Source organism: Diachasma alloeum, unplaced genomic scaffold, assembly GCF_001412515.2.
Source record: "Diachasma alloeum isolate Michigan unplaced genomic scaffold, Dall2.0 Dall_scaffold_00688, whole genome shotgun sequence".
Classification (NCBI taxonomy): domain Eukaryota; kingdom Metazoa; phylum Arthropoda; class Insecta; order Hymenoptera; family Braconidae; genus Diachasma; species Diachasma alloeum.
In genome coordinates this window covers 127,551-153,059 of record NW_021680820.1, presented here as the reverse complement: position 1 = coordinate 153,059, position 25,509 = coordinate 127,551, and the positions used below count along the sequence as shown (strand labels likewise).

Sequence of the window (25,509 nt, the reverse complement as noted above, 5' to 3'; positions counted from 1 at the left end):
AAAAACGAAAAAAATCTTTTTTTATTTATTAAAATCGGCCAATTTGTTCGCAGGATATGATTTTTCAAAAATTTGAGCTTTTGTTATCTGTCCTGGCCGAACAATTAATGTTAAAGGAGCGAAAATTTAGAGAAAGTATGTACTCATGTAGTACTTGACTGGGAGCATGCTAATTCAGGATTCTGAGAACCAAAAAAATTCAGGGTGGCTGAGTTGACATGGAATGTCCCATATATATATTTTACGGCCTTGGAGTCCCTATGCGAGTCCCACTCGGCACTCTATCCAACTCTATGCATACGGCTGTGGATTCTACACTGAACCGCATTCGCACTCCTATAGAACATAGAAGTAGAATAGGGAAACCACAGAAAACCCATGCCGGTACAGGCGGTTCGTGTATTAGCAACCTCCCGCTCTCCGGATCCTTCTGTTGAAAAATTCGGTTCCACGGGGAATCGAACTCACAACCTTTCGCATATATACCGACGTCGGTACATTTTTGTAATAATGCGATGTTTTGTGTCCGAAGTAAATAGTTTATGAAAGGACTGTAAAGATCGATCATTGAACAACCAGTGAAGCACAATAATGACAGTAATGCAGTACTGGCCACAAACATCAGACGATATATCTTGGAGTTTTTTCTGGCTCCATTCATATACATGGCAATTTCGCTCAAGGCCCTGAGTGATTCTTGTGTCGAAGGGCGGCATTCCGAAGCTGTCGAAATAGATTCCTCGTCTATTTGAACCGAGGTAAACGGCAACCCAGTGGATTCCTGCTTGGTTGTGATTATCGGTGTTGATGATGATGTTACAGGGTCGGGACCATGTCGCGACCGATGCCTTCAATTGGTGCATCGGTATGCGGTAGCACCTTCAGGAGCTCAAGTGTATTCATAAGACGACGGTAAGGAGGACAATTGTCGTGGCTTTGTGACCCGGATAGAAAACGTTTATGGTGTGACACCTGCTCGGCTGTTTAGACGCAAATAACTGACGCAAATAATGAACCTCTATTACATATTTTATTATTATTTTCCAGCCACTGTAGTCGATAATAATTTGTTGAGTCAATTTCCAATAAACTATCGCATTCAGCATATAACAGACAATTTACATTTTGCTCTGTTGCTTTATTGAATCGTAGTTCAGTACGAACACTCCCACTCTACGAGATTCCAATGACCGGCAGAACTTGCAGATAAATCGGGAGTCAGGCCAAAGGTGAATAAATAAAACCCGTCGGAATATGCTAGACGAGAAATGTTATTTCCATGGTGACTAAAATGCGTTCCAGTCCCAGCAAATAAGGTATTGGAAGCTTCCACATATAGACACCCACCAGAGGTAAAACTCGGTTGCAGGGGCTTTGTAGGTACTTGGCGTCCATTGACATTCCGACATAAAAAGTTGATTCCGAAATTCTGGAAGTTGAAGGGATTCTCCTTCCTCGCACCATTGAAACTGGCATTGTCGACAAATTCAAGTATAATTCTTGTAGGCAGTTGGCCTAAAATCGCGTTGGCTATTATTTCTCCCACAATTCCATTATACAGAACAAAAGATTTAACCTCAACACCAGTGAAAGGATATTTAGTTGCTGTCTTTGCAAGTGTTTTAGCGTGAGCTATCAATATTCCAGGGCTGAGTTTCATGCGTCGAACAATCAATGAGGCCTCCACAATATTTACTTTATAATTATGTGTAGTATCGTCCATGAAACAATATTCATCCTTTGCGCGGATAAGACGAACACGTAGCTCCACACCGTTCATCAAAAATTTATCTTGATTGAAAACGTCACAATGCAAATGTCCCAGTAAATCAAACGCTCTTCCAGCTTTCATAAATACTTGTCAAGAGGTTAGTCCATTTTTTTTACATTGACGCCCACAACTACAGCGGTATCCATAGCGCTAGAGGTATCAGTTGACCATAGTGCCATTCCATGATGCGAGGACGTGGCGTCTTCTCCATAGTTCAGCAGTGTTTCAATATATGCTCTATAGGCGTACAGGTTATTTGGCGGCGTAACAACTTTTTGATTGAAATTTACATCCACTTGGTTGAACATTGGATGCAAAAAATTATGCACAGGACCGACGGAATCCTTAACAGCAGCAGTGCCGTCAGGTCTCAAAATTTTCGCTCGAATTTTTATCATAGTGTGTACCAAATCGATGTATTTTTCTCCATGGCCTGGTACGATGAATTCGATTGGGGCGTCGTCCGATAGAGTAGATACAGGATTATAATAAACAAATTGACAATTTTCAATACTTATCTGCTTCGGGGTATAGTAAACAGATCGAGCTCCGATTTCACGCACTCGGAAGAGTGTGAATGTAGAAACGACACGATGATTATTCGAAAATAACATAACGATGGGATTGGAATCAATTTTGTGTAATCGATGCGCCTCCACATAACTTGATTCTCATTGGATTTTGAGCAAAATCGCCTCAGTGGTTGTTGAGTTTTTTAAATAAAACTTTCGAATTTTGCAATTAAAAAAAAGGGGAAAGTTGGAAAATTTTAGAGTGGGTTAACTTTGAAGTTACAAAATTTTGAAGTAGGTCAACTTTGAAGTTGCAAAGTTTTAAGTGGATCAGCTTCGGAGTTGAGAGAATTTTGAAGTGGGTCAAGTAAAAAGTGGGTTTAACTCAAACTTGATTGAAGTTTGAGTTAAATTCAATTGCAAATGTGTTCTTTGCGAAATCACCCTAAGGGTAATTTTTAGCGTTAAAGCAACGCTAAACGCATGCAACGCATGAAATAATTATCCAACTGTTTTCCGAATATTTCTGACAATGACTAGCGTTGCGTATAGCGTGCGCCGCATTCACTGTGGCATGACCCCAGCGTCAACAAAAACAAATGGTCGGGAAGTTATTGGTTCGACCCGTAATGGATCACACCCAATTCCACCAACCCCTACCGGTCATACCCCAAAGAGGGAGCGCGCGACCGGGCCTGATTATCAAATTTAATCCCAACTCCGCTAGCCGATTCTCCAGCGCCACATTTAAGGGTTTTCCGTTTATCCCTACATCGCCTACAACGTTAATTCCCGCGTTGGGGGCTTCTTTACCGACTGCTCGAGCTGCACTACCGGGGAAGGGCAGAATTCGACGAAAGAGGCCCCCGAGGAAAGCCCCAATTCCATGGCCCCGTTGATATGGGCTCCCAACATAGACCCGTCCGAAATTATTCTATCTGTCCACTGACCCTCCACCAGCGTGGTTTGTGTAATATGCGATGTAAGGACTTATTTTGCTCGTTAATCAATTCTCTTGAAATGAAGTGTCACGTTCAAAGGTCCGTACGCGAATGGTATCATTTCACCACGATTGCACCTTATATCTATTTCAATAGTGCGAAATGAGTAAGATACAACGGAATATAATGAGGATTTGAAAAAATAGCACAGTGTGTAGCTCCATATGTTTAACCAACAGCATTGAATGGTACCACTCGTAAAAGAGATGACTGCACATCACTTGTTGCATAGGGTACACAAAGGTCACTATAAATGAACAAGCTCTCAGGTAAACCTCCGGCCAGACTGGCAGATAGACATCCCTTACAATACGCCCGGAAAAAAAGGAAACGGTGAAAGACCTGAGATCGCAGGGTTTCTGCCTGAGATGCACACTAGCGGCGCGCTTCGGGGGAAAAACCCCGGCATTCCACCGATTCTGCATGTACATAAAAACGAAATGGTGGTATGGATTGAATCATGTGATGATTCGTGAATGATTGAAATTCATTGGGAGAAATACTTCTAACTCTTAGAATACTGTCCATTCATTCTCTGGGAATAGGCTAATAAGAAATAATACATTCTTCCCGTTGTTTTTCATATCTTTATTCGTCAGAAAAAAAAGAACAACTGAAGTATGTCGAAATATATAAAAGGAATATCTCAAAGTGGAATTACAGGCGACAAACTAGCAGATTTTACAAGGCAATTCGACTGATTGTTCAACGTAACTAGGTGTTCCTACACTGAGAAAAAAAATTTCTAAGAAATAGAAATTCTATGATTGATCCAAATCGTTCATCGATTGAATAGTCGCAAAAGAAAATGCTATTGTAAGAAACAAATATCGATTTAATTTTAATGTTTTCGATTGAAAAAGAATGAGATCAGTTGTCTGAACTTTTTTTTTGTTGCTATCTACTTTTCAGTACATACAAAGCAATGTCTGTATTATCAGATATCTTCTTCGAATAAAGCATATAATTATCCAATTTATCAGCGTCACGATATCCCGCAAAAGAATATCTGTTCGATTGAAAGCAGAATTCATAGATGCAATAAAATATTCATTTGGCCTATGAGGAACATATTGTTGGATACTCATTGATGCGAGACTTTCGCGAAGCGCAGTTTCTTGTTTACGACAAACGCAATTCTTCATCATTTGAACTGATTATTTTTCCATTGCAATTGTGAAAAAAAAATTATTTGCGCCAAATCCGAAGCGTTTGAACTAAACCAAAATTGAATTGTATGAAATCGATTTTGTCGCAAAAACAAGTATTTTCTAAATTCGATAGAATAAACAAAATATACTATACTATAACAAAATCGATTTCATACAATCCAATTTTGGTTTAGTTCAAATCGATATTTGTGTCTTACAATAGCATTTTCTTTTGCGACTATTCAATCGATGAACGATTTGGATCAATCATAGAATTTCAATTTCTTAGACATTTTTTTTCTCAGTGTATACATATCAAGTTTTCTCAAGTAAAATAAATATTTCTCTCAAGTAAATGAAAATGTGACAAAAATATTTTTTTTCTCAGTGTATGCCAGACCCTCTTCTGCTCAATTTATTGAGAGATAAAATAAATCAGAGGGCTTGAATTGATCTTGAAAAAAGTGGTGGAAATTCATAAAGCATTCACTGAAAGGCAACGAATGATTGTTGAAAATCTTCAACTAGTTGTTGAAAAATAAATTAACAACCAATTGTTAAATTTCAACTACCACATGCTGAAATTCAACAAATGTTCGTTGAAAATGATCAATTACTTGTCGAGAAATGAATAAATTGGTAATTCTTTTGTCCAGTTGCAGGTGAACTGTTTGCTAATTCATTTTTTCATCTTACTTGAAAGTCATCAACATACTTTACAAATTACTTTACAAATTTCAGTTGTTACTGTACCGATATTCTGGCAGTCAGTACAGCCAGTATTATGATCGTTGGATCACAGGTGAATCAAAATATTTGTACCGTATAGGAATAGTTACACCGTGGAGCCGCGATATATATGGGATATTCCATGTCAACTCAGCCACCCTGAATTATTTGGTTCTCAGAATCCTGAATTGACATCCTCACAGTCAGGTACTACGTAAGTACATGCTTTCTCTGAATTTTTGTTCCTTCTACATCAATTGTTTGTCTACAACATGTGTCAAAAGCTCAAATTTTTGAAAAATGATATCTCGCAAACTAATTGACGGATTTTAATAAATAAACACCGATTTTTTTTTTGGTTTTTTCATGTACTATTCGAAAAAAGTATGCCAGTACTGTGAGGACGAGTAATGACATTTCTTCAGGGGTTTTAATTTTTCAAATTCCACTGTTATACAGGGGCCAGTCAGAAATCAATTGACTCTCTCTTTTCTTGATAAATAATAATAATGCCCAATTTTTTCGGGACATTTTGAAATGTGATATCGATATAGAGATGGGGAAAAAAAATTTTTTACATAAAAAAATATTTTTTTGACATTAACGGCTATAATTAGTAAAATCACATCGTTAATTCATCACTTATACTCGTATGGGGAATCATCCACATAACCAATGATATAACTACCTTGCAGGCCTAAAAATGGGAGTAGCATAATTGCTTTAACATTTTTTTGAATAATGAACATTGAGTTTGGAGAAGAATGCTATCCAAAATCCATAAATTTTCTCATCAGATCCCTACACAGTTAGAGAAAAAAAATGAAATTTCAAGTTTCACAGAAAATTCAGTGAAATTTCAGAATTTTAACTACCACAAAGACGAAAATTCCTGAATTTATTTGAAATTCCTTGAAATTTCAGTAGAAATTAAATTGGCTAAAAATTTCGGGAAAGTACACCGGAAATTTCAGACGGAAATTTTTAATAGTGATATTAGCGATGTTAATAATTAAATACCGATGTTGATAAATTCTTAAGTCGTTATGAAGATGTATAGAAATCGAAAGCCTGCAATAGCTCAGTTGATAGGGCGAAGAACTCGCAATTCGTTCAGTCGGGTTCGAATCCTACGTGTGTCCAATTTTTCCACTGTATCATTCAGTCAGCGTCAACCCTCGCCCTTGATGAACGTAAAGAAATGAAAAATAATACGACATGAAATGAAGAATAATATTTTTGGAAAAAGACCTTGTATTTGTCGTACACTTTCAATCGGATTGCGATGTTTCACACATTATCAACACAATATAATTCGCTGTCATGGGAAATAAAAGATGGGGGTGGAGGTAAGCGGTCTGAAAAACTACAGATTTGGTCGAATCTTGTTTCCATACAACCCCCAAGGGTTACAAGGAGTACGAATCTAGATAGTTGTCCTGAGACTCTTGCTCCTGCAACATCATCCCTCACTCTCGGTTCAGTGTGTTAAATTTCCTCTAGAAATTGACTGAATCATTATTCTCTTCCAGTTGTTCGTCAGTTTGGATCGAGGTATGTAACCTATCTGTCTGTAATGTGCCAGTGAAGAAGTTATAAAATAGGAGGAGTTCATTTTTATTTTTCAGAAGATAATCAATTATCATAGACACGAGTGCATTCATGAAAGAATGTGTACATACAGTCGTTGTTGTGGACTTGTTGAACGTTAAATATAGAGTCACCACATGTTCTTCTGAAATCACTCCCTTCTGCCGTAAATGGACAATTTATGAGAATGTTGGAATAAATTCAGTGGTCTTCATTACTAATTCCATATTGATGGTTTCATCAATTTAATATTAATCTATCCATAGGACTCATCAACTCATTTTTTTCATAAGATGCCCCATGCCGAGAGATGTGCTAGTCCAATGCGCGCCCCTGGAGAGAGAGGTCACGTTGGAAAAGGTCTACGTGTAATTTCGGAATCGTTACGGAAAAAATTTCCATCCTTGCCGGCGAATGCACAACTGTATATCAACTGTACAAAGCAAGCTGCCATTTATATTCCTAGCCCATCACCTCCTGATTTTCATCCACATATCGAAGCCTTCCCTCCGATATCTACTGATTCAACAGCGACTGGAGGCTCCGATGATTCTTCCGGATACTCTTCAAATCTTACACCATTCGTGGCGTTGATCCTAATAATAATGGATTCAACGAAGCGTTCGATGACCCAATGGAAATCGACGATTTCTTATTAGATGAGGATTCAGACAATGAAGTGAGCTGGAGAACAGTAAAACATTCACGTTCTCCTCGAGAAGTTGAGCTGGAAGAAATGTTAAATGGCCTGAAATAAAAATTTAAGAGTACGGAGGCATACGCTGAACCTCTACAAATTTTGACAGTCGCTTCATTGATATAGAGTGCTCGGAAAGTGAGTGAAGAATTTGGAGCCACGAGACACATGGCTCAGAGAGCGAAAAAATTGAGAGAAATGAGAGGAGTATTGGCTTCGGCCGTCGCGAAGGCAGGGAAATCATTACCTGATGAAAATATTGAGAAAGTCCACACGTTTTACGAGAATAACAGTTGAATTATGCCAGGAATCAATGATAAAGTATCCGGTAGAATCAACGACGAGAAGAAAATTATGCAGAAAAGACTGATACTTGAAAATTTCGAAGATCTGCATCAACAATACGAAACTTCTCATCCGGAATCTACTGTGGGGTCCAGTAAGTTTGCGGAGTTGAGACCGAAACATTGTCTATTGGCAGGAATGAGTGGTACGCACGTTGTCTGCGTCTGTACGTACTACCAAAACTGCAAATTGATATTGGATGCCATCAATATTTCCGCTCTCACAGAAGATTCAATTTCTCCTCTTACGAACTAAAAAGATTGGGTAAATGAGTACAATACATGACTTTACTCAAACTTGTTCAATTTATAGTCTAACAATATTAATTTCAATAGATTAAACAAAATAAATTTAGAAATAGAGTCGCTCAAACAAATTGTCCAAAATGTTACATTATGAAGATTTAATTTTGATAAGTCTTAGAAGAGAGAGAATTTTACAATTCCTAACTCTCCAGGGAGCTGTTCGATCGCACGCCTATTGTAATAGGTGCGGCGAGAGGATGATCCGTGCAAAGAACAGCACAATCTTTAAATGCAGAAAAATTAATTATTTCACGAACAAAAATAAAAAGAAAACTAAATTTCAATGTAACACTCAAATTAGCATATTCAAAGGATCAATATTTGAAAATAGTAAACTAAAAATAGAAAAAATCATCAAATTAATTTCTCAATATATTATAAATGATAACATTACATTAAAGACACTTGAAAATGAACACGACCTCAGTGCAAAAACTGTCGGACGATGGATTAAGAGAGTAAACAATATCTTGAGTGTGGGTTGAGCGACGAGCCGATGGGGGATTGGGAGGGATAGGCCCTATTGTGGAAGTCGATGAGACAAAGATAGGTGGACGAAAATATAATAGAGGAAGAGAGAGTAAAGGCCAATGGATATTTGGAATTTTCGATCGTAACACATATCAAGTGGTTACAGTGCCAGTGGCAGATCGTACCAAGTTCACGCTACAATTCTGGATACAGAAATACGTGAAGAAAGGGACCGTCTTAGTATCGGACAGCTGGAAAAGTTATCGAGGATTTACGAAAAAGGGTTACATTCATCGAATGGTGAACCATCGTTATCCATTCGCTAACTCTTACAACAAAAATTGGCATACTCAGAAGATCGAGAGGTACTGGAGAGATGTGAATTCCAACCTACAGCGTTACGGTGTCCCAACTTAATTTGAGAGTGAATTTCTGTGGTTCCCGGTAGCTTAGTCGGTAAGAGTGCCCGGCGCGTATCTGGGAGACCCGGGTTCGATTCCCGGCTGGGTGAAGCGGAAATTTTTTCTCCCTAAATTCTAATTCTCTTAGAGAATTAGAAGGGGTACTCGGGAGAAGATAAGTAAAAATTGTTTTCAACCCCGCCTTTTCTTACAATGAACGTATTGAAGCATTCTTCACAATATTGGGTCAATCCATGAATTTCGACTTAGGATTTTTGGATTCGATGAATTTTTGAGAAATTTGATAATTTTAGAAAAAAAAGAAAAAATTAAAAATAAAAAACATTTAGTTGAACTTGGGCCATATTCGAAACTGAACAAATTTTGAATTCAATTCAATGTTTAAAATCTAAGGTCTGACAAGGAACACTAGGGAGGTGTTCCCCTCCGATTTCGATGAAACTCATATATGTTGTAGAGGACTCGAAACTAAGCGACAGGTATTTTTTTTTATCGGCGTTTACGCAGTTTTAAGGGGGGAAACCATGGTCAGAAGGTGACCACTTTTGGAGGTAATTTTTCAATTTCACCTATAAGAAGGGAATTTTATTAAATGTTCATTATGGGAATAAATAGCTCGCGAGGAATTATGAAAATCACAATTGATAGTTCCTCCGGGGGTTGAAATTTGGGGGGTAAACTACCCCTGTAAAGACTTCATTTTTCAAACAAAAAAAAAATTATGATTCAGAATTTTATGAAACCAACTGCGTTGGATGGGACATGGAAAAATGCGGAATACCTGTTTTTGTTTTTTCCCCAGAACTGGAGANGGTTGAAATTTGGGGGGTAAACTACCCCTGTAAAGACTTCATTTTTCAAACAAAAAAAAAATTATGATTCAGAATTTTATGAAACCAACTGCGTTGGATGGGACATGGAAAAATGCGGAATACCTGTTTTTGTTTTTTCCCCAGAACTGGAGATTTCTAGGGTGAAAAAAATAATTTCCCGGCAACATCATCCACCAAGGTGGTGGGGTTATTTATTCAATTTATCCAACTGATGAATAGTTGGGGAGGAATTATGGAAATCACAATCACTACTCACTCCGAGGTTTCAAATTTGGGGGTTCACTACCCTCATGAAAATTGTGTCTTTCAGAAAAAAAAAACAATATTGTTCAAATTTGCATAAAACCAATAGTATTCGAAAAAAACATGAAAGAATGCAGCTAGGGGCGGGATAGCCCAGTAGGAAGAGCANGCAGCTAGGGGCCGGATAGCCCAGTAGGAAGAGCACCCGATGCAAAAAAAAATGCGGAAACTGGTTTTTCATTTTTTTGCTCGAAACTGGAATTTTCAGAGGTGCAAGTTTGATTTTTCGAAAACTATGAATTATTCAAAATATATATGTGTATATATAGTTTATTAGGGAACATAATTAGTACAGAAATGATATTCATCAAAAAAATGGTGCATGCAGAGAGACTTTCTGCACCACGAGCATCTAACTGCCGCAACATTAGAACAACCATCAACTTCAAATTTTGGATTAGAAGATTGTCCAAACGCAAAATCGACAGGATTATCAAATTTCTCTGGTTTTTTAGCGATGTAGCCACTCTGGAACCAAGCGTAACGAAATAGGTTTTGATACCTCGGTGATGATAATTGATTATGGACTAAAGATTGCAATTTGATCACATTATTCCGCGCATGCAAATTAATATCATGATTTAAGAGAACAACCGTATCTGAACAATGACGGACGTAATTTTTCCAAATCCTGAAGCCGTACACATCAAGAGGTTGAATTTTTCCGGTAGTTCCTTTGGGGATTAACATAGTTAATAATTCTTTATTCCGAGGAGTTGCCTGTTCTATCACTTGAGAGCAATGTCCACTCCATGAATCGATTAAGAGTAGACTTTTTGGTCCCACGTTTGGAAAGAATACTTCTTCCAGCCAAATTTTAAAGTGCTCTGGAATAGTTGCAATGGGATGAACATTACAATCAGTACAAATAAGTTTGTTACATCTTAAGTTTGAAATATCGTCTTACCAGACGTCAATTTCCCTGACTTTGAAGCCGTTATGTAAACATTAGAAGGTCTGAATAGATTCTCCTGAACCCTTGGACCAAACGTTCCGGGAGGTTCCTTGTAAACAATGAAGAGAGGTGACAATAATTTTCCATCTGCTGATATGGTGGGTTGTATGTTATAACTGTGTGTCGTTGATGTTCAGATTGTACAATGCATGAGACTTCTTTAGACCCGTCTTCTGTCAAAGTTCGCCCCGAATGCGTTTCCAATTGGAAACCACTCTGATCAGAATTACAGATGTTTTGCAAGCCATAAATCTCAAAATATGGTTTGATCTGTTGCAGGAATTCGTCCGCTGTTTTTTGTAAATCTTTTTGATTTTCCATTGTTTTACGTGTGACGAATTTAGTAATCTTGCGAGATGTGATGCGGCCTTGAAACGAATATCTTGATATCCAATATCTCGTTGAGCTTGCAAAGTCCATCTTCATAGGTCGCCATCATGAACAATTAGCCCCGCATCGATAGTATTTTTCATATTTTTCAACGTGTACTCTGATATTCGTTTCAACTTTTCCATATAAGTTCCTCCTTTATTGACTTGATGTGCCCAAAGACGTAATTGCTGGACCGATTTCACGCTTTTGAATATATTGGAAAGAGTTTTTATAGACAGATTTTTCTTTGTTTTTGCACTCCTTCAGTATTCGACTGCTCTTTTTTTATAGTCATAATCTACAAGTTCGTCATCCTCTGAATAACTATCAGATGATTCTTTATGATGTGGTTGGAATTCTGTATCCTCAATTGGTATCATTTCGATGTCTTTGTATGGCTCTTGGAAATCAAGAGTTGATTCTTCAATAATTTCCACCCCATTATATTCATCCATAGTTCGTTGCAATATATTCTCAAAATGAGTTGGCAATTCTCGTTCTTCATTAGTCACGGGGGTTTCGCCAAGATTCAGCACTTCAAATGTTGCCATGAGGATCTTAATAACGTTTATAGGATTGAATNCATTATATTCCTCCATAGTTCGTTGCAATATATTCTCGAAATGAGTTGCCAATTCTCGTTCTTCATTAGTCACAGGGGTTTCGCCAAGATTCAGCACTTCAAATGTTGCCATGAGGATCTTAATAACGTTTATAGGATTGAATCTCATGATGGAAAGAATTCGGAATATACGATTAACAAGAGACAGTTTTGCCGTAATGTGTTTACGTAAACTGAACGCTGCGCAAAATGGAAGTGAATAATGTTCAGGGTTATCAATAATACATGATTACTGCATGATGGATTACCTATTTTTGGATATAGGTGACGCGTGCACGGCTATTTGCACTTTGTTTGGATTTATGATCGCTTTCAGCAGTGTGCTGCCATCACATATATACTATAATAATGAAGTCTCTTAGAACCATTACCCCGGTTCCTCCGACATATGAAAAAAACAAGTTCAATCATTCGTTGAACGATATGGAAAAATTCCGATTATTTGGCAAATTTTTTTTCGTACTCGTCACTGCTTTTCGTTCACATATAACCATTTGGCAAATTTTTTTTCGTACTCGTCACTGCTTTTCGTTCACATATAACCATTTGGCAAATTTTTTTTCGTACTCGTCACTGCTTTTCGTTCACATATAACCTGTCGCTTAGTTTCGAGTCCTCTACAACATATATGAGTTTCATCGAAATCGGAGGGAAACACCTCCCTAGTGTTCTTTGTGAGAGTGATTTAATTTCCATTGTGGAAAATAAACATTGACAACGATTATAAACCATAATAGGTACGTTGATCAATGTCCAGGACTACTATCACTCTTAATTCTTTTACTTATTTATTTAATTATTTATAGAGTGTCTAAAGAAGGTTAGACGGAGGCTTGGTTTTCGACCTTAAAAAAATGTTCTTCGAATAAATTAGAAACAACCTCATGATGTAATAGGTAATAGAGGTGGTGAGTAGGTTCTTCTTGAGGCCTGCGCACCACTACGTCCTCGTCCTGGCCTCGGGTTTTAGCTAAATGTGGTGACCCCCAAATTTCTAATTTATAACATCGCATAATCGTTCCAATTTTGATTGAAATTTAGGGTCAAATAATTATATCGATTCTCGAAATTCAATTTGAGTTTTCAAAAAGTGTTAGATTGAGGTTATGGAGGACCTCCCGACACCCAGTAGGCTCAGACACGCTTGAGTTACGTAAATAACAACTGTCACGTAGGTGGTCATTGTAACATATTACCAAAGATTGTCTTGCGAAGTTCATGTGTTCCAATCCAATGCCTGCGTGCCATTTAGATGAATGCCAAAACTGTCCGGGAGTTGATGTGCTATCACTTGAATTGAAAAAATTACTTTGTAACTACGCTATGATTGAAAAAGTGGAATTCAAAACGTGGCAAACTGTGGATAAAGCAACATTGCAGACTCAGAACCTCCCAGCAAGTGAAATCTCATCATTTCATTGCCACTGAACAAACAGCCTATGTGAAAGAGCGAATGGAGAATTTAGTTGAAGGAGAGATTCTAGTTCAGTGTGATTTCTCCGAGAATTATTCCTTCGTTTCTCAGGACGCAGCTCAATCATTTCATTATAAGAATAACCATTGCACTGTACATCCTGTGGTCTATTATTATCGTCAGGGGAGTGATATTCGCCATCGAAGTCTAATCCTTCTATCTGATAGTCTTGTCCACGATACTGCTGCGGTTTACGTGATGCAAAAGATGTTGATAGAGCACATAAGAAAAGTCTGTGAGGTGGTGACAAAATTGATTTATGTTACCGATGGAGCCGCACAACATTATAGGAATCGGTACCAAAACGGGAGCGAGGCGAAGGAGTCTGCAGATAACTCAAGGGGAACCTATCCTCACACCTAGTAGTCTGTTTCGCTGGGCGAAAGATTACTTCAAAGATCTTGATGTATTTTTTTATAGTAAGGAAGAACACAAAGTTATCCAGGAAAGCATAAAAAAAAGATTCAACAGTGCGAAGGCCATTCCAGCCATCTAAAAAAATCATTGCTTCATCCCTGGAGAAGGTGGACAATTATTAATTAAAAGATATTCAGCAGCGGCTAGTGGAGAAGTTTTTCCGAAGAAGAGTCGACGAAAGCATTGACTTCTATATACCTAGCAATCTGAAATGAAAATCGAAGATTTTTAAGTCGTTTTTTCTTTCTGGAAATCGATGTTCATCAATTTAAGTGGTATTAAAACTATTATATTCTACTTATTTCAATTCGACAATGGAGTTACGTTATCCATTGAGTAAAAATGTATGGTACAGGAGTAAGTGGTGAGTTTCATATGTGGTTTGCATAATTACAGCCGTTAATGTCGAAAAAAAAGATTTTTTTATGGAAAAATTTTTTTTTCTCATCTCTATATCGATATCACATTTCAAAATATCCCGAAAAAATTGGGAATTATTATTATCTATCGAGAAAAAAAGAATTAATTGATTTTCGACTGGCCCCTGCGTAACAGTGGAATTTGAAAAATTAAAACCTCTGAAAATGCGTTATTATTCGCCCTCGCAGTGCTGGTATATCTTTTTTCATATAGCACATGAAGAAACGAAAAAAATCGTTTTTTCATTCATTAAAATCCGTTAATTTATTCGCGGGAAATGATTTTTCAAAAATTTAAGCTTTTAACACATGTTGTAGACAAACAATTTATGTTAAAGAAATGAAAATTTAGGGAAAGCATATACTTATCTAGTAGTTCACTGCGAGCATGTCAATTCAGGATTCTGAGAACCAGAAAAATTCAGGGTTGCTGAGTTGACATGAAATGTCTCATATGTCGCCGGCCACGTGCTGTGCGGTGGCGCCATCTATTCATTTCAGGTGTATAACGTTAATGTCAGGTGATGTATGACGTCTTTCCAGAGGGAGCAGTAGAGTTTCACCCTGTCTGGCGCCAGTGCGAGAGAGAGGGTGTCTGGCAGGACCGGTTGTCGGTAAGCAGTGGAGGGGGAAGGTCCCACGTGTACCGGCGGTGGATGTAGCGACGGTGGGGGTAAGGTGGGTGGTGGGTGGAAGGTGCTGAGCGGATGGATGGGGTGACATATGGGTGGTGGGTCTGTTGATGAAGGGTGGTGGGTGGAAAGTGGGCTGGGCGATTGAAATGATTGGATAAATTTATGAAAATAATCGACAATATATAATCGGCAATTTCGTCGCAATAAATGTTTTGATCGGTGGTCGCAAGGCAGTAGTCCGAAGCTGTTGAAATAGTCAATTGTACTGGTTGCGTATGGTTATCGGTGTTGGCCATGATTGCACCCGGTCTCGGCCAATTCCTAGGGAATTGATCTGCCGCATAAACCCCGCCAGTCGAGACATCGGTGTATGGCAATATTTTCAATAGTTGAGATGTATTCATAGGCGCGATTCTTCAAGTGAAGCAGTTTCCAATGCTTCTATTTGGTCAAGAGATAGATTGTCTCTCTAACGAAACGATTTTATAAAAATTTCAAGCCAACTCACTTGGTGCATTTTCTAGGAGCTTGAATCGTACGCCAAGTTGGTTGACTTCAAATTTTCATCAACTCGTTTTGATAATTTTATTTTCATAATTTTCAATTTTTCATCGGTTTTTTTAGTTGTATTCAAAACCTCTATGTATTGCTTGGCATTTACTTTTTATGATTTCACCACTTTTTGTAAATAGAAATAGAAATAGAACGCTCGGACCCGTTCTTAGTGATTTTTTTTACAAAAATTTATTATTGTTTTCGGGAAGATTTCAGATATTTTTGCAATGAAATATCTTTAGTCCTGCAATTCATTATATAGAGAGCTATGCTCGTTCTGAGTGAGTGTTCATCGGCTAATTTATATTTTGGGGTGGGTCACCCGCTTTTGTCAACACATATTTTTCCTAAATAATGGGAGCACCGGAAGTAAAACGGAACGTTTGTCATCGAGTCGAAATTCCAACATCTTTGGTTATGAACAAGGATATCAAGCGAGAAATCAAGAATTCTGTAATGAGAAAGTATACTCCTGTTTTTCGTAATGAACAGAAAAAACGGAATTGATAGGGAGGTTATTGGGCCGGACAGTAATGGGTCACACCCGCTACAACCCAGCCCTAGCGGTCTTACCCCAAAACGAGAGCCAGTGAAGCAAGCGATCGGCTTCTGATTTTATATTTTCTGTTATCAGGTAGAAGAGTTCGTCGTGGCAGGCCACGGCTTGGCACGTCACGAGGTAGGTCATCACCATCCAGAAATGAGTGGTTACCGCCTGGTCCTCTTGATATGAGTACGACACCACCTGCATTGCCGGCATTCAGGGGATTCGAGGAATCGTCAAGCGATGGAGTGGTAAGTTATTAAAATTGATTCAATTCCATTGATGAATAAAAATGATGTGGAAGTGCCATGTGACTTTGAATACTGCACTCTGATTGGCCGAAATCCAAACATCAGTTAATTTTAAAAAATTGAGAAATTTGTTGAGTTTTCGCACCAATTCCACAAAACTCTCGAACTCTCTAAAAACAATAGAAAAAATTTCCAGATTTTATGAACAATTCGAGGACATTTTCAGTTCACGGAATCATCGAATGGAATTGTAGAAAAATTATGCATGGGGAGAGAATACTCCAAGGCAGTGTAAAGACATTAGAATTGGTTAGATAATGTCAACAGAAGAATGATTCAATGTGTTTGTAGAGGATCAAAGTGGAGGGGAGGAGGGAAACAAAGACTGGAAAATTCTAACCATGAAGAAATTTCATGATTTTTGTTTCACATTCTGCCCAAGCAATGTTAAAATAGATGTTCTAATTGAATAAGCTTTTAACCATCATTATAACTACAATCTTTTCACTCAATAAAATCTGCTCGATGAAAAATCCACCCTGATTTTTTTTCAGATTTTTTGTTATCAATTCCTTAATTTGTTATAATTTTTGGAGGTGGATTAACGAAAGCCCCATCTTAAAAAGCTGAAAAAATTCACAAAAATTTTATGCTACCAAAAAGTTGATTCTAGCTATTTTTTAGAGTGGAAATAGAAATAGTAGGCCATATGCTAACCCTATTTCTGTGCGCTAGGAAAAAAATTAAATTTTATCTATGGGATTTACGTTAACGGAAGTGCTGAATCCAAATCCGACGTCGATTTTCTACAAGTTGTCGTCAGGTCTATTTATTTATAACATTTTAATTGTTTAATCAATCATATCATGGAAATGGTTGCAGATAGAGAAAAAAATTTGAAATAAAAGATGCTTGTTATGTAAAAATACACATTTTTTATTTTATAACTTTTTCTCCTAACTGTGATAGATAAACAGTTATCATGGATGGGAGGGAAGTGGGCAGCACGTTAACACTTGCGCGAATGTTGGGGCGTTCCGAGGCGTTTATTGGCAAACTCGATCGAGATAGAGGAGAATGATTCAAACGAAAAATGTTGACCATTGAATTTTACATATAATTGATGATTCGCCATGTGATCCGTCAATTTTTTATGAATTTTCTATGTTGATTGACGAAGGCCCCTACTGAGAAATTTGAAAAAAATTACAAAAATTTGATATTACCAACCAAGTATTTTACGGCATATTTTAGAGTGAACATAAAAATTAATCGTGTAATAGCTGCATTGATTCAAAAAAGTACTCATTATTGCCAGATTATACTTTTTCTTGCAAATACTAGTTATTTATATAAATTGAATTCTGCAGGATAAACCTCATATATTTTTCCATATAGACAAATTTTTTGTCATTGAGCACAGTGAATACCACAAATCTGTTTCCATAGACTTATCAATATTAGTTTTTTGATGGACAGATTTGAACTTCAGCTCTTAATCATTAAAATCGCAGAAGATGCAAAAAAAATTCCGTGGAGATTCGCCGAAATCTACATTTTAGGGCTTACTTCGACCTGATTATTGACTTGTCTTGATATTCATCAACTATTCAATTCTTCTCTGGGCAATTGCACGTGAAAGCAGCAGTCGAAAAAATTGATGACACCGATTTTGTTCATCAGCCTGGTGGCTTGGCGCAGTGGGTAAGTTCGTTGCCTCACATGCGAAAGTTGCCTCACATCCGAGTTCAAATCCCGGCCGGGTAGAATGGTGCGATCTAACCATTTAAAGTCTTGATCATCATCGCAGTATACCCTAACCGAGTCAAAGCGATGTAAAATGACAATAAAAAAAAAAGATTTTGTTTATGATTTTGGTCTCAATTTTATATCATGAGATAAGGCTTCAGTTGAAATTTTAGTCCAAGATAGAAAAATTTTAAACGAGTTATGATTTTTTGAAAATTTTGCGTTTTTTTCGCTTGTAAAAAAAACATTCCTGTCTCCTTCGATAACTGCGTTGCATTGCGTTTTTCTCGCTTCCCAGGTAAGAATTCAAAGGCTCGACGATGGGGCCAAGCTTGGGGGAACCTTGTTTCCCTGGGGCTCGGCAATATGAGTATCGATACAGGCCTGAACCAGCCTTTGCTTGTTAAGGCTGAGACATATTATACTCAGTGCAGGTTCAGGTGAGCCCAAGCCCATTGAGCCTCAACAAACTAAGTTTATACTCAGGCTTGATCGAGGCTTGATCCATATAGGTCAAGTTAAGACCCCGTGGAATACCCTCGGAAGACGTTGGCTTTGTTCAGGCTACTTAGCCCAAGGCTTGAATCAGTATTGGCTTGGATAAGCCTCAGCGCACTGAGCCTACACAGACTAAGCTTATACTTAGGTTTAAGCTTAGCTTATCTTTATTAGGTTCAGTAGAGGCTGAATCCAGTGACCCGAAGATAAGGATCGTTCCTACCAGGCTAACCTCAAGCTTGCGTAAGCGTCTTGACTGAGACCAAATGGACTTTCGAATACCCTTGGGAGGACCTGTTTTTAAAAAATCTCTAGTTATTGTTCAGAATAATTTTGCCTGGAGAGAAGTATCAGTTTTGTGAATTCATTATGGTATTATGGCTCAGTGATACAGGCCTGGAGCAGGCTTGATCTTAGCGTTCACTTCACCCTGAAATGAGTGTAATAGATGGGGCTTTTACAGAGCCTTAATTCAGGCTTAGTTCAAGCTTGGAGCATTGAGGCTGAATACGGAAAGGCTCACCCAAGGTTACCTTTCAACCAATTGTTACCTTCCTCGTCAATAATTTCATATTTATCAACGAAGAAGAGTCTCTCTATCCAGTCAATAGGCATTACCGTGACCTCCCGTCAAACCTTCGTTCCTCGGCCATTTCTTCTATGGGAAACATGCCGGCGATGACGCAAACTGCTTCCTCGGACACCGTATGGTATGCGCTCGCAACTTGCAGCACACTCAGTCGATAGACTTGTGCAACCTTCACAGATGTAACCACCCACGATAGTAATGTTCGTCTTCTCTGCTTTGGGCCTCCTATGTTGGGCATGGGGCATGGTAGGTTAGCTCTGACACCGGAAGCCTTATTACCCACGTGCTCGGCTTGCTGTTTGCAGCTAAGTCGGGCGTCAATCATTACCCCCAAATACCGAATGAAAGGCTGAGAAGTGATTTCGCAGTCTCCGACTCTTAGTGTTATAGACTTGACCTGCTTCCTACTCGTGATCAACACAGCCTCCATTTTGTGCTCTACTAGCTGCAGGCCTACGGTGTCCATCCAGCAACGGATTGCCCCGAAGGTCATGTCGAAAACAAGTTCGATCTCCTCTAGATGCTTCCCCACGATGACTACAGCTACATCATCTGCAAACGCCACGAGATTCACACCACGTGGCAGTATCAGTTTCAGTAGCCCATCGTACATGACGTTCCACAAGAGAGGACCTAATACTGAGCCCTGCGGCACACCTCCAGTAACTCTGTACTTCTCGGGGCCACACTCCGTGTCGTACTTTAGAACTCTCCCAGTGAAGTAGTTGTCCACCATCTTCCGCAGGTATTCAGGTATGTTGAACTCCGCCAGAGCCTTCATAATACAGACCCACCTAGCCGAGTTGAAGGCGTTCTTGATATCCAATGTCGCCACTAGGCAGTACTTCTTGGTGCCTCTGAGTCCTCTCGCTCCTAAAATTGCTTCTTTGGCGGAATCGACGACGAGGTTGATTGCATCAAGAGGGGATCGGCATCTTCGAAAACCGTATTGATTTTTGGTCAACACCGGTTCCACAGCTGCTTCTACTCTTCTGAGGATGATACGTTCAAGAATCTTGCCAGCTGTATCAAGCATACAGAGAGGACGTTATGATGACGGTTCGTCTGGCGGCTTTTTCCCCTTCGGGAGTAACACAAGACTCTGCTGCTTCCACTTGGCATGGAAGGCGCCCTCCCTAAGACACTCATTGTATACGTCCAAGAACAGTCCTGGTTTCACGTGGATGGCCGATTTCAGAGCAACATTGGGAACTCCATCCAGTCCAGGAGCCTTAGAGCTACCCACTCTATTGCACACTTCCATCACCTCTTTCTCGGTGATTGGTGAAACCATCACATTCTCCTTCCGCTCGCTCATACGATGAAAATCTGGCTGTTGCGGGAACAGCACCATGACGATTTTTTTCATTAGTTCCGGACACGTCGGTGGTGGCATCGGCTGACTTTTGAGTCGTGTCATCACGACCTTGTATGGCCGGTCCCACGGGTCACCTTCCACCTCTGTGAGGAGTTCATTCCATGATTCTTGTATCGCAAGTCCAACTCTTCGGAGTTTGGCTTGTTACGGCCACGTTGGGACAATCTCCTCGCTGCGCTGCACTCCTTTCGCAAGACGGCGATGGTATTATTCCACCAGTAAACTGGTGGATGCTGATTATTGACCCGTTTTCTGGGCATGGTAGCGTTGCAAGCTTTGGTGACTCTACTCATAATGTCGTCCATCTTTTCCTTTGCATTTCTGCCCCTGATTGGACGGTCGTCAAAAGCAACCAGCAATGGGCCCGGATCAAATGTGCTCACTTTCCAGCCTGTTGCGGTGGTCTTCCTGGGCGTTGCTCCGATTGTGCGGGACGCTTCGGAATTCCACACACAAGAAATGATTGCATCACGTTGGATTCGTGAGGTGTGTTTTATTCACGTTTCCAGGGATTCATGTCTTGAGGCGAAAGAAGTGGTGTTGGGGTGGATTNTGTCCACCATCTTCCGCAGGTATTCAGGTATGTTGAACTCCGCCAGAGCCTTCATAATACAGACCCACCTAGCCGAGTTGAAGGCGTTCTTGATATCCAATGTCGCCACTAGGCAGTACTTCTTGGTGCCTCTGAGTCCTCTCGCTCCTAAAATTGCTTCTTTGGCGGAATCGACGACGAGGTTGATTGCATCAAGAGGGGATCGGCATCTTCGAAAACCGTATTGATTTTTGGTCAACACCGGTTCCACAGCTGCTTCTACTCTTCTGAGGATGATACGTTCAAGAATCTTGCCAGCTGTATCAAGCATACAGAGAGGACGTTATGATGACGGTTCGTCTGGCGGCTTTTTCCCCTTCGGGAGTAACACAAGACTCTGCTGCTTCCACTTGGCATGGAAGGCGCCCTCCCTAAGACACTCATTGTATACGTCCAAGAACAGTCCTGGTTTCACGTGGATGGCCGATTTCAGAGCAACATTGGGAACTCCATCCAGTCCAGGAGCCTTAGAGCTACCCACTCTATTGCACACTTCCATCACCTCTTTCTCGGTGATTGGTGAAACCATCACATTCTCCTTCCGCTCGCTCATACGATGAAAATCTGGCTGTTGCGGGAACAGCACCATGACGATTTTTTTCATTAGTTCCGGACACGTCGGTGGTGGCATCGGCTGACTTTTGAGTCGTGTCATCACGACCTTGTATGGCCGGTCCCACGGGTCACCTTCCACCTCTGTGAGGAGTTCATTCCATGATTCTTGTATCGCAAGTCCAACTCTTCGGAGTTTGGCTTGTTACGGCCACGTTGGGACAATCTCCTCGCTGCGCTGCACTCCTTTCGCAAGACGGCGATGGTATTATTCCACCAGTAAACTGGTGGATGCTGATTATTGACCCGTTTTCTGGGCATGGTAGCGTTGCAAGCTTTGGTGACTCTACTCATAATGTCGTCCATCTTTTCCTTTGCATTTCTGCCCCTGATTGGACGGTCGTCAAAAGCAACCAGCAATGGGCCCGGATCAAATGTGCTCACTTTCCAGCCTGTTGCGGTGGTCTTCCTGGGCGTTGCTCCGATTGTGCGGGACGCTTCGGAATTCCACACACAAGAAATGATTGCATCACGTTGGATTCGTGAGGTGTGTTTTATTCACGTTTCCAGGGATTCATGTCTTGAGGCGAAAGAAGTGGTGTTGGGGTGGATTCGTGGATTCGGGAGTTCTGCAGACTCCGGGCAATCCGATCGCACGTGCCTCCACGACGAGTAGTCACAGTTATGGCCCGCGATGATAGTGCTACTGTGCTACTGTGTGTGGAGAGTTGGGGTGGGCGTTCGGTGGGTGAGAATGAGTCTTCGGATACCGATGTCGCATGTGCCTCTCCATATGCAGCGCTCCGAGGAGTGAGAAGGATTCGCAGGTGATCTTCGCCTCTCCAGAATGGAGCCGTTCTGGAGAAGGAGAGAAGGCGTCAAAGGACTGGAAAAGTCCTCGACGAAGAACCCGGGGGAACATCTCCCGATAGATACGTTTGTTGTCGTTATCCGAAATGACCGTTAATGGGGAAAATGTAAAACTCCCAGTATGGTGGACCTCGCCCACTCTACCGTGATACACTAATGCTGACTCGGCATCGATAGACCCGCCACGAGAAGTCCTCGGAGTAGACGAGTTTGCCTCCGAGGCCGGTTTACCGTTAGATTTCCCGTGAAAATCTAGCTGGCGCCCAACTTATTGAGCGATAGAGAAGTCCCAAAGTAGTTTGGGATTTTTCATGGCCACCCATCGGGAAAAATCCCTTACAACCTTCATGCACAACTATTCTAGCTTCATTGAAATTATTAATTGATAACATACCAAGCATCATTATTTTGATATTTTGGTGCATTGCGCAAACACACACCGTATTCGTTCCGCTTGAACCGGCAAGAACACAATGCTGCAAATGATGAAAATCCAATTTTATCATTTGGATTGTGATCTTGAAAGAGTTGGAATAACTCTTTCAAATTACAAAGAATTAACCGTTTTTGATGGTAGATTTTGAGACCATCGCTAGTTTTCGTAGATACGCAATCTTTTTTCCCTGGCATAACACTGCTGAATCTGTCATCGTTGTAAAAGCCCACTACTTTACTCGTGATTTCCTCAGGTAATTTGTGCCCTAGGAAATGACAGAAAAACACGAGAGAAATTTAGAGTGAAACATTAAACAAAGGTCCATTGTATAAAATAACCAACCTAGTCTAGAGTCCGGGCTTGATAGAATCCTTTTCGCTTTCACCAATGCTTTTGATTTGATTATCTTCATGATAATCCGGGGCATCCATAGTTTCAGAAACTCTTTTCATGCTCCAATATAAAGGTAATAGGGTCAGAAGTTGATATTTTTGTGATTGAAGGGTGCCTTTCTCATAAAATTTGTCCTTGTAAATATTCACCATCATTTGAAAAACAATTATATCACTCTGAGTTTCAAAAAGATTGAAGCAAGAGCCTGTCAACTGTTGCTTCAAATTAATTGAGATTTTTTCAATTTTTTTATCTATCGATTGGTTACTTTTCAGTTGTTTGAGGTAAATTGGAGACTCATTCAGTAGCTATAACGATTGGGTAATGACTGGCAATCGAACATCAATTCCCAACTCTGAAGTGTTGGATTGCTGAGATAATAAATGACTAGAGCAGGGAGCAGGAAGCAAAAATTCATGCAAAGAAATGAAATTGCATTCCCATGAGGAAAAAGTTCAGTGAACTTACTCAAGTTGCTTCCATTTGAAGGCTGTGAATCCATAAATTCAGGATCAATAACATTGTTCAACTCCATAGGATCTTGTTCTGCAGTAAAAATATTGTTAGATTCCTTGGTCGCATCAGATTCTTCACTCAGTTGTTCTGTTGATGCCTCAAAAGTAGGCTCACTAATGTTAGCAAAATTTTTGCGACATTGATTGCATACTTTAGCACCGATTGCTAACCTCCATCTTCTCTGAACTGTTTCTATGATTTTTCGTAAGTCTTTGGTTTTTTATGATTTGGTAATCCAAATGGATTGCAACATCAATCAACGAAAGGCTTTCACGGAGCTATACTGTAGCGTTATTTGAACCTCTTCAAGATATCACAACTATTGGTCGATTTCAAAGCACTACTGTGAAAATGATAATGTCAACGTGAACGCAAAAATCACAGAATAATTTACAAACACGCTACTTGCGAATATTTAGGCTCATTCGCTTTGGACATAGCCGTAGTAAGCGGCTAAATATATTAAAACTGAAAATAATGACTTTATTTAAAAAATGACCGAAACTATGATATATAGTTAGAGGCCCATTTTCCCCTTTGGTATTTCCTCGTTTTTCATCATTTCAAATGTACCCAATTTTTTGGAGAATTTTAAATCGGGTCAAACTTGAAAAACCATCAATTTTAGTTGGTTTATTTCCAAATTTTCCAGGTAATGAGGCATTAAAAATGTGGGATACTCGGGAATATTGGACGGGTTGATGAAATTATAACACGCGTTATAACGGTAGAAATCGAATGGAATTTATTCACAGCGAATGTGTCGATGTTTACACCTTGAGAGCTATGACGAATCTGTCTCTCGCGACGATATAGGCAATTAGATCATCCGATCGAGGGTGCCCGAAATATGACGAATCGTCACGAGATGACGTAGTCAGGTATTCGGCTGCTAAGCCGGTGCGAATACAATATAGTGAAATAATTCGAACGATAAATAAGTAGCTTCGCTACAATACTCCCCTTCTGTGTCGGAAAAAAAGACGGAGTTAGCTATGTACAATATATACAATATAGGCAACGTATAGGCGTTAAAATGGCACTAAAAACGGTATACGTGATTTGAAAAAAAAATTGAATATTGAGTGAGTTTATTGACTAAACCTGACGCGTTTTCGTACTGGTCGAGGAGTTGAGTCCAAAGATGATCTTGCGTCACTCGATGGAGCCCAAGATGATGATCTGCGTCTAGATGGTCCAGGTTGCGGTGAGGCATCTGGTGTCGTACCAGGGGTCGATTGTTCTGACGACGGTAATAGAGTGTCGTCTGAATCGTTGTCGTCATCCGGCAAATCAGCGTCGGCTGCTTCGTCTTCGGCAATGGAAAATACTGGCTTCAGACGGTCAATGGATACGACAGTTTCTTGACCATTGATCCAGACGACGAAATGCTTCTCGTGTCGCGATATGACACGATGTGGTCCTTCGTACGGTGGCGTAAATGCATGATGAGCAGCATCTAAACGAACAAAAACGTGCGAACATGAGGCGAGTTCTTTAAATACGAATACCTTACGTTGGCCGTGTCGTGTGCCGGGAACTGGAGCGAGCTCAGCGAAGTG

The 25,509-nt window shown here is 39.8% G+C and overlaps 1 protein-coding gene across 1 annotated transcript in view; it reads left to right on the top strand.

The window, feature by feature from the left end:
* LOC107044206 (BTB/POZ domain-containing protein 18) overlaps positions 1 to 25,509 on the top strand; it is a gene marked incomplete at its 5' end in the record, with an annotated part of 185,083 nt that overhangs the window by 64,858 nt on the left and 94,716 nt on the right. The window contains 1 exon segment of the mRNA XM_029126545.1: positions 16,214 to 16,374. Coding sequence (XP_028982378.1) covers positions 16,214 to 16,374 — 161 coding nt within the window.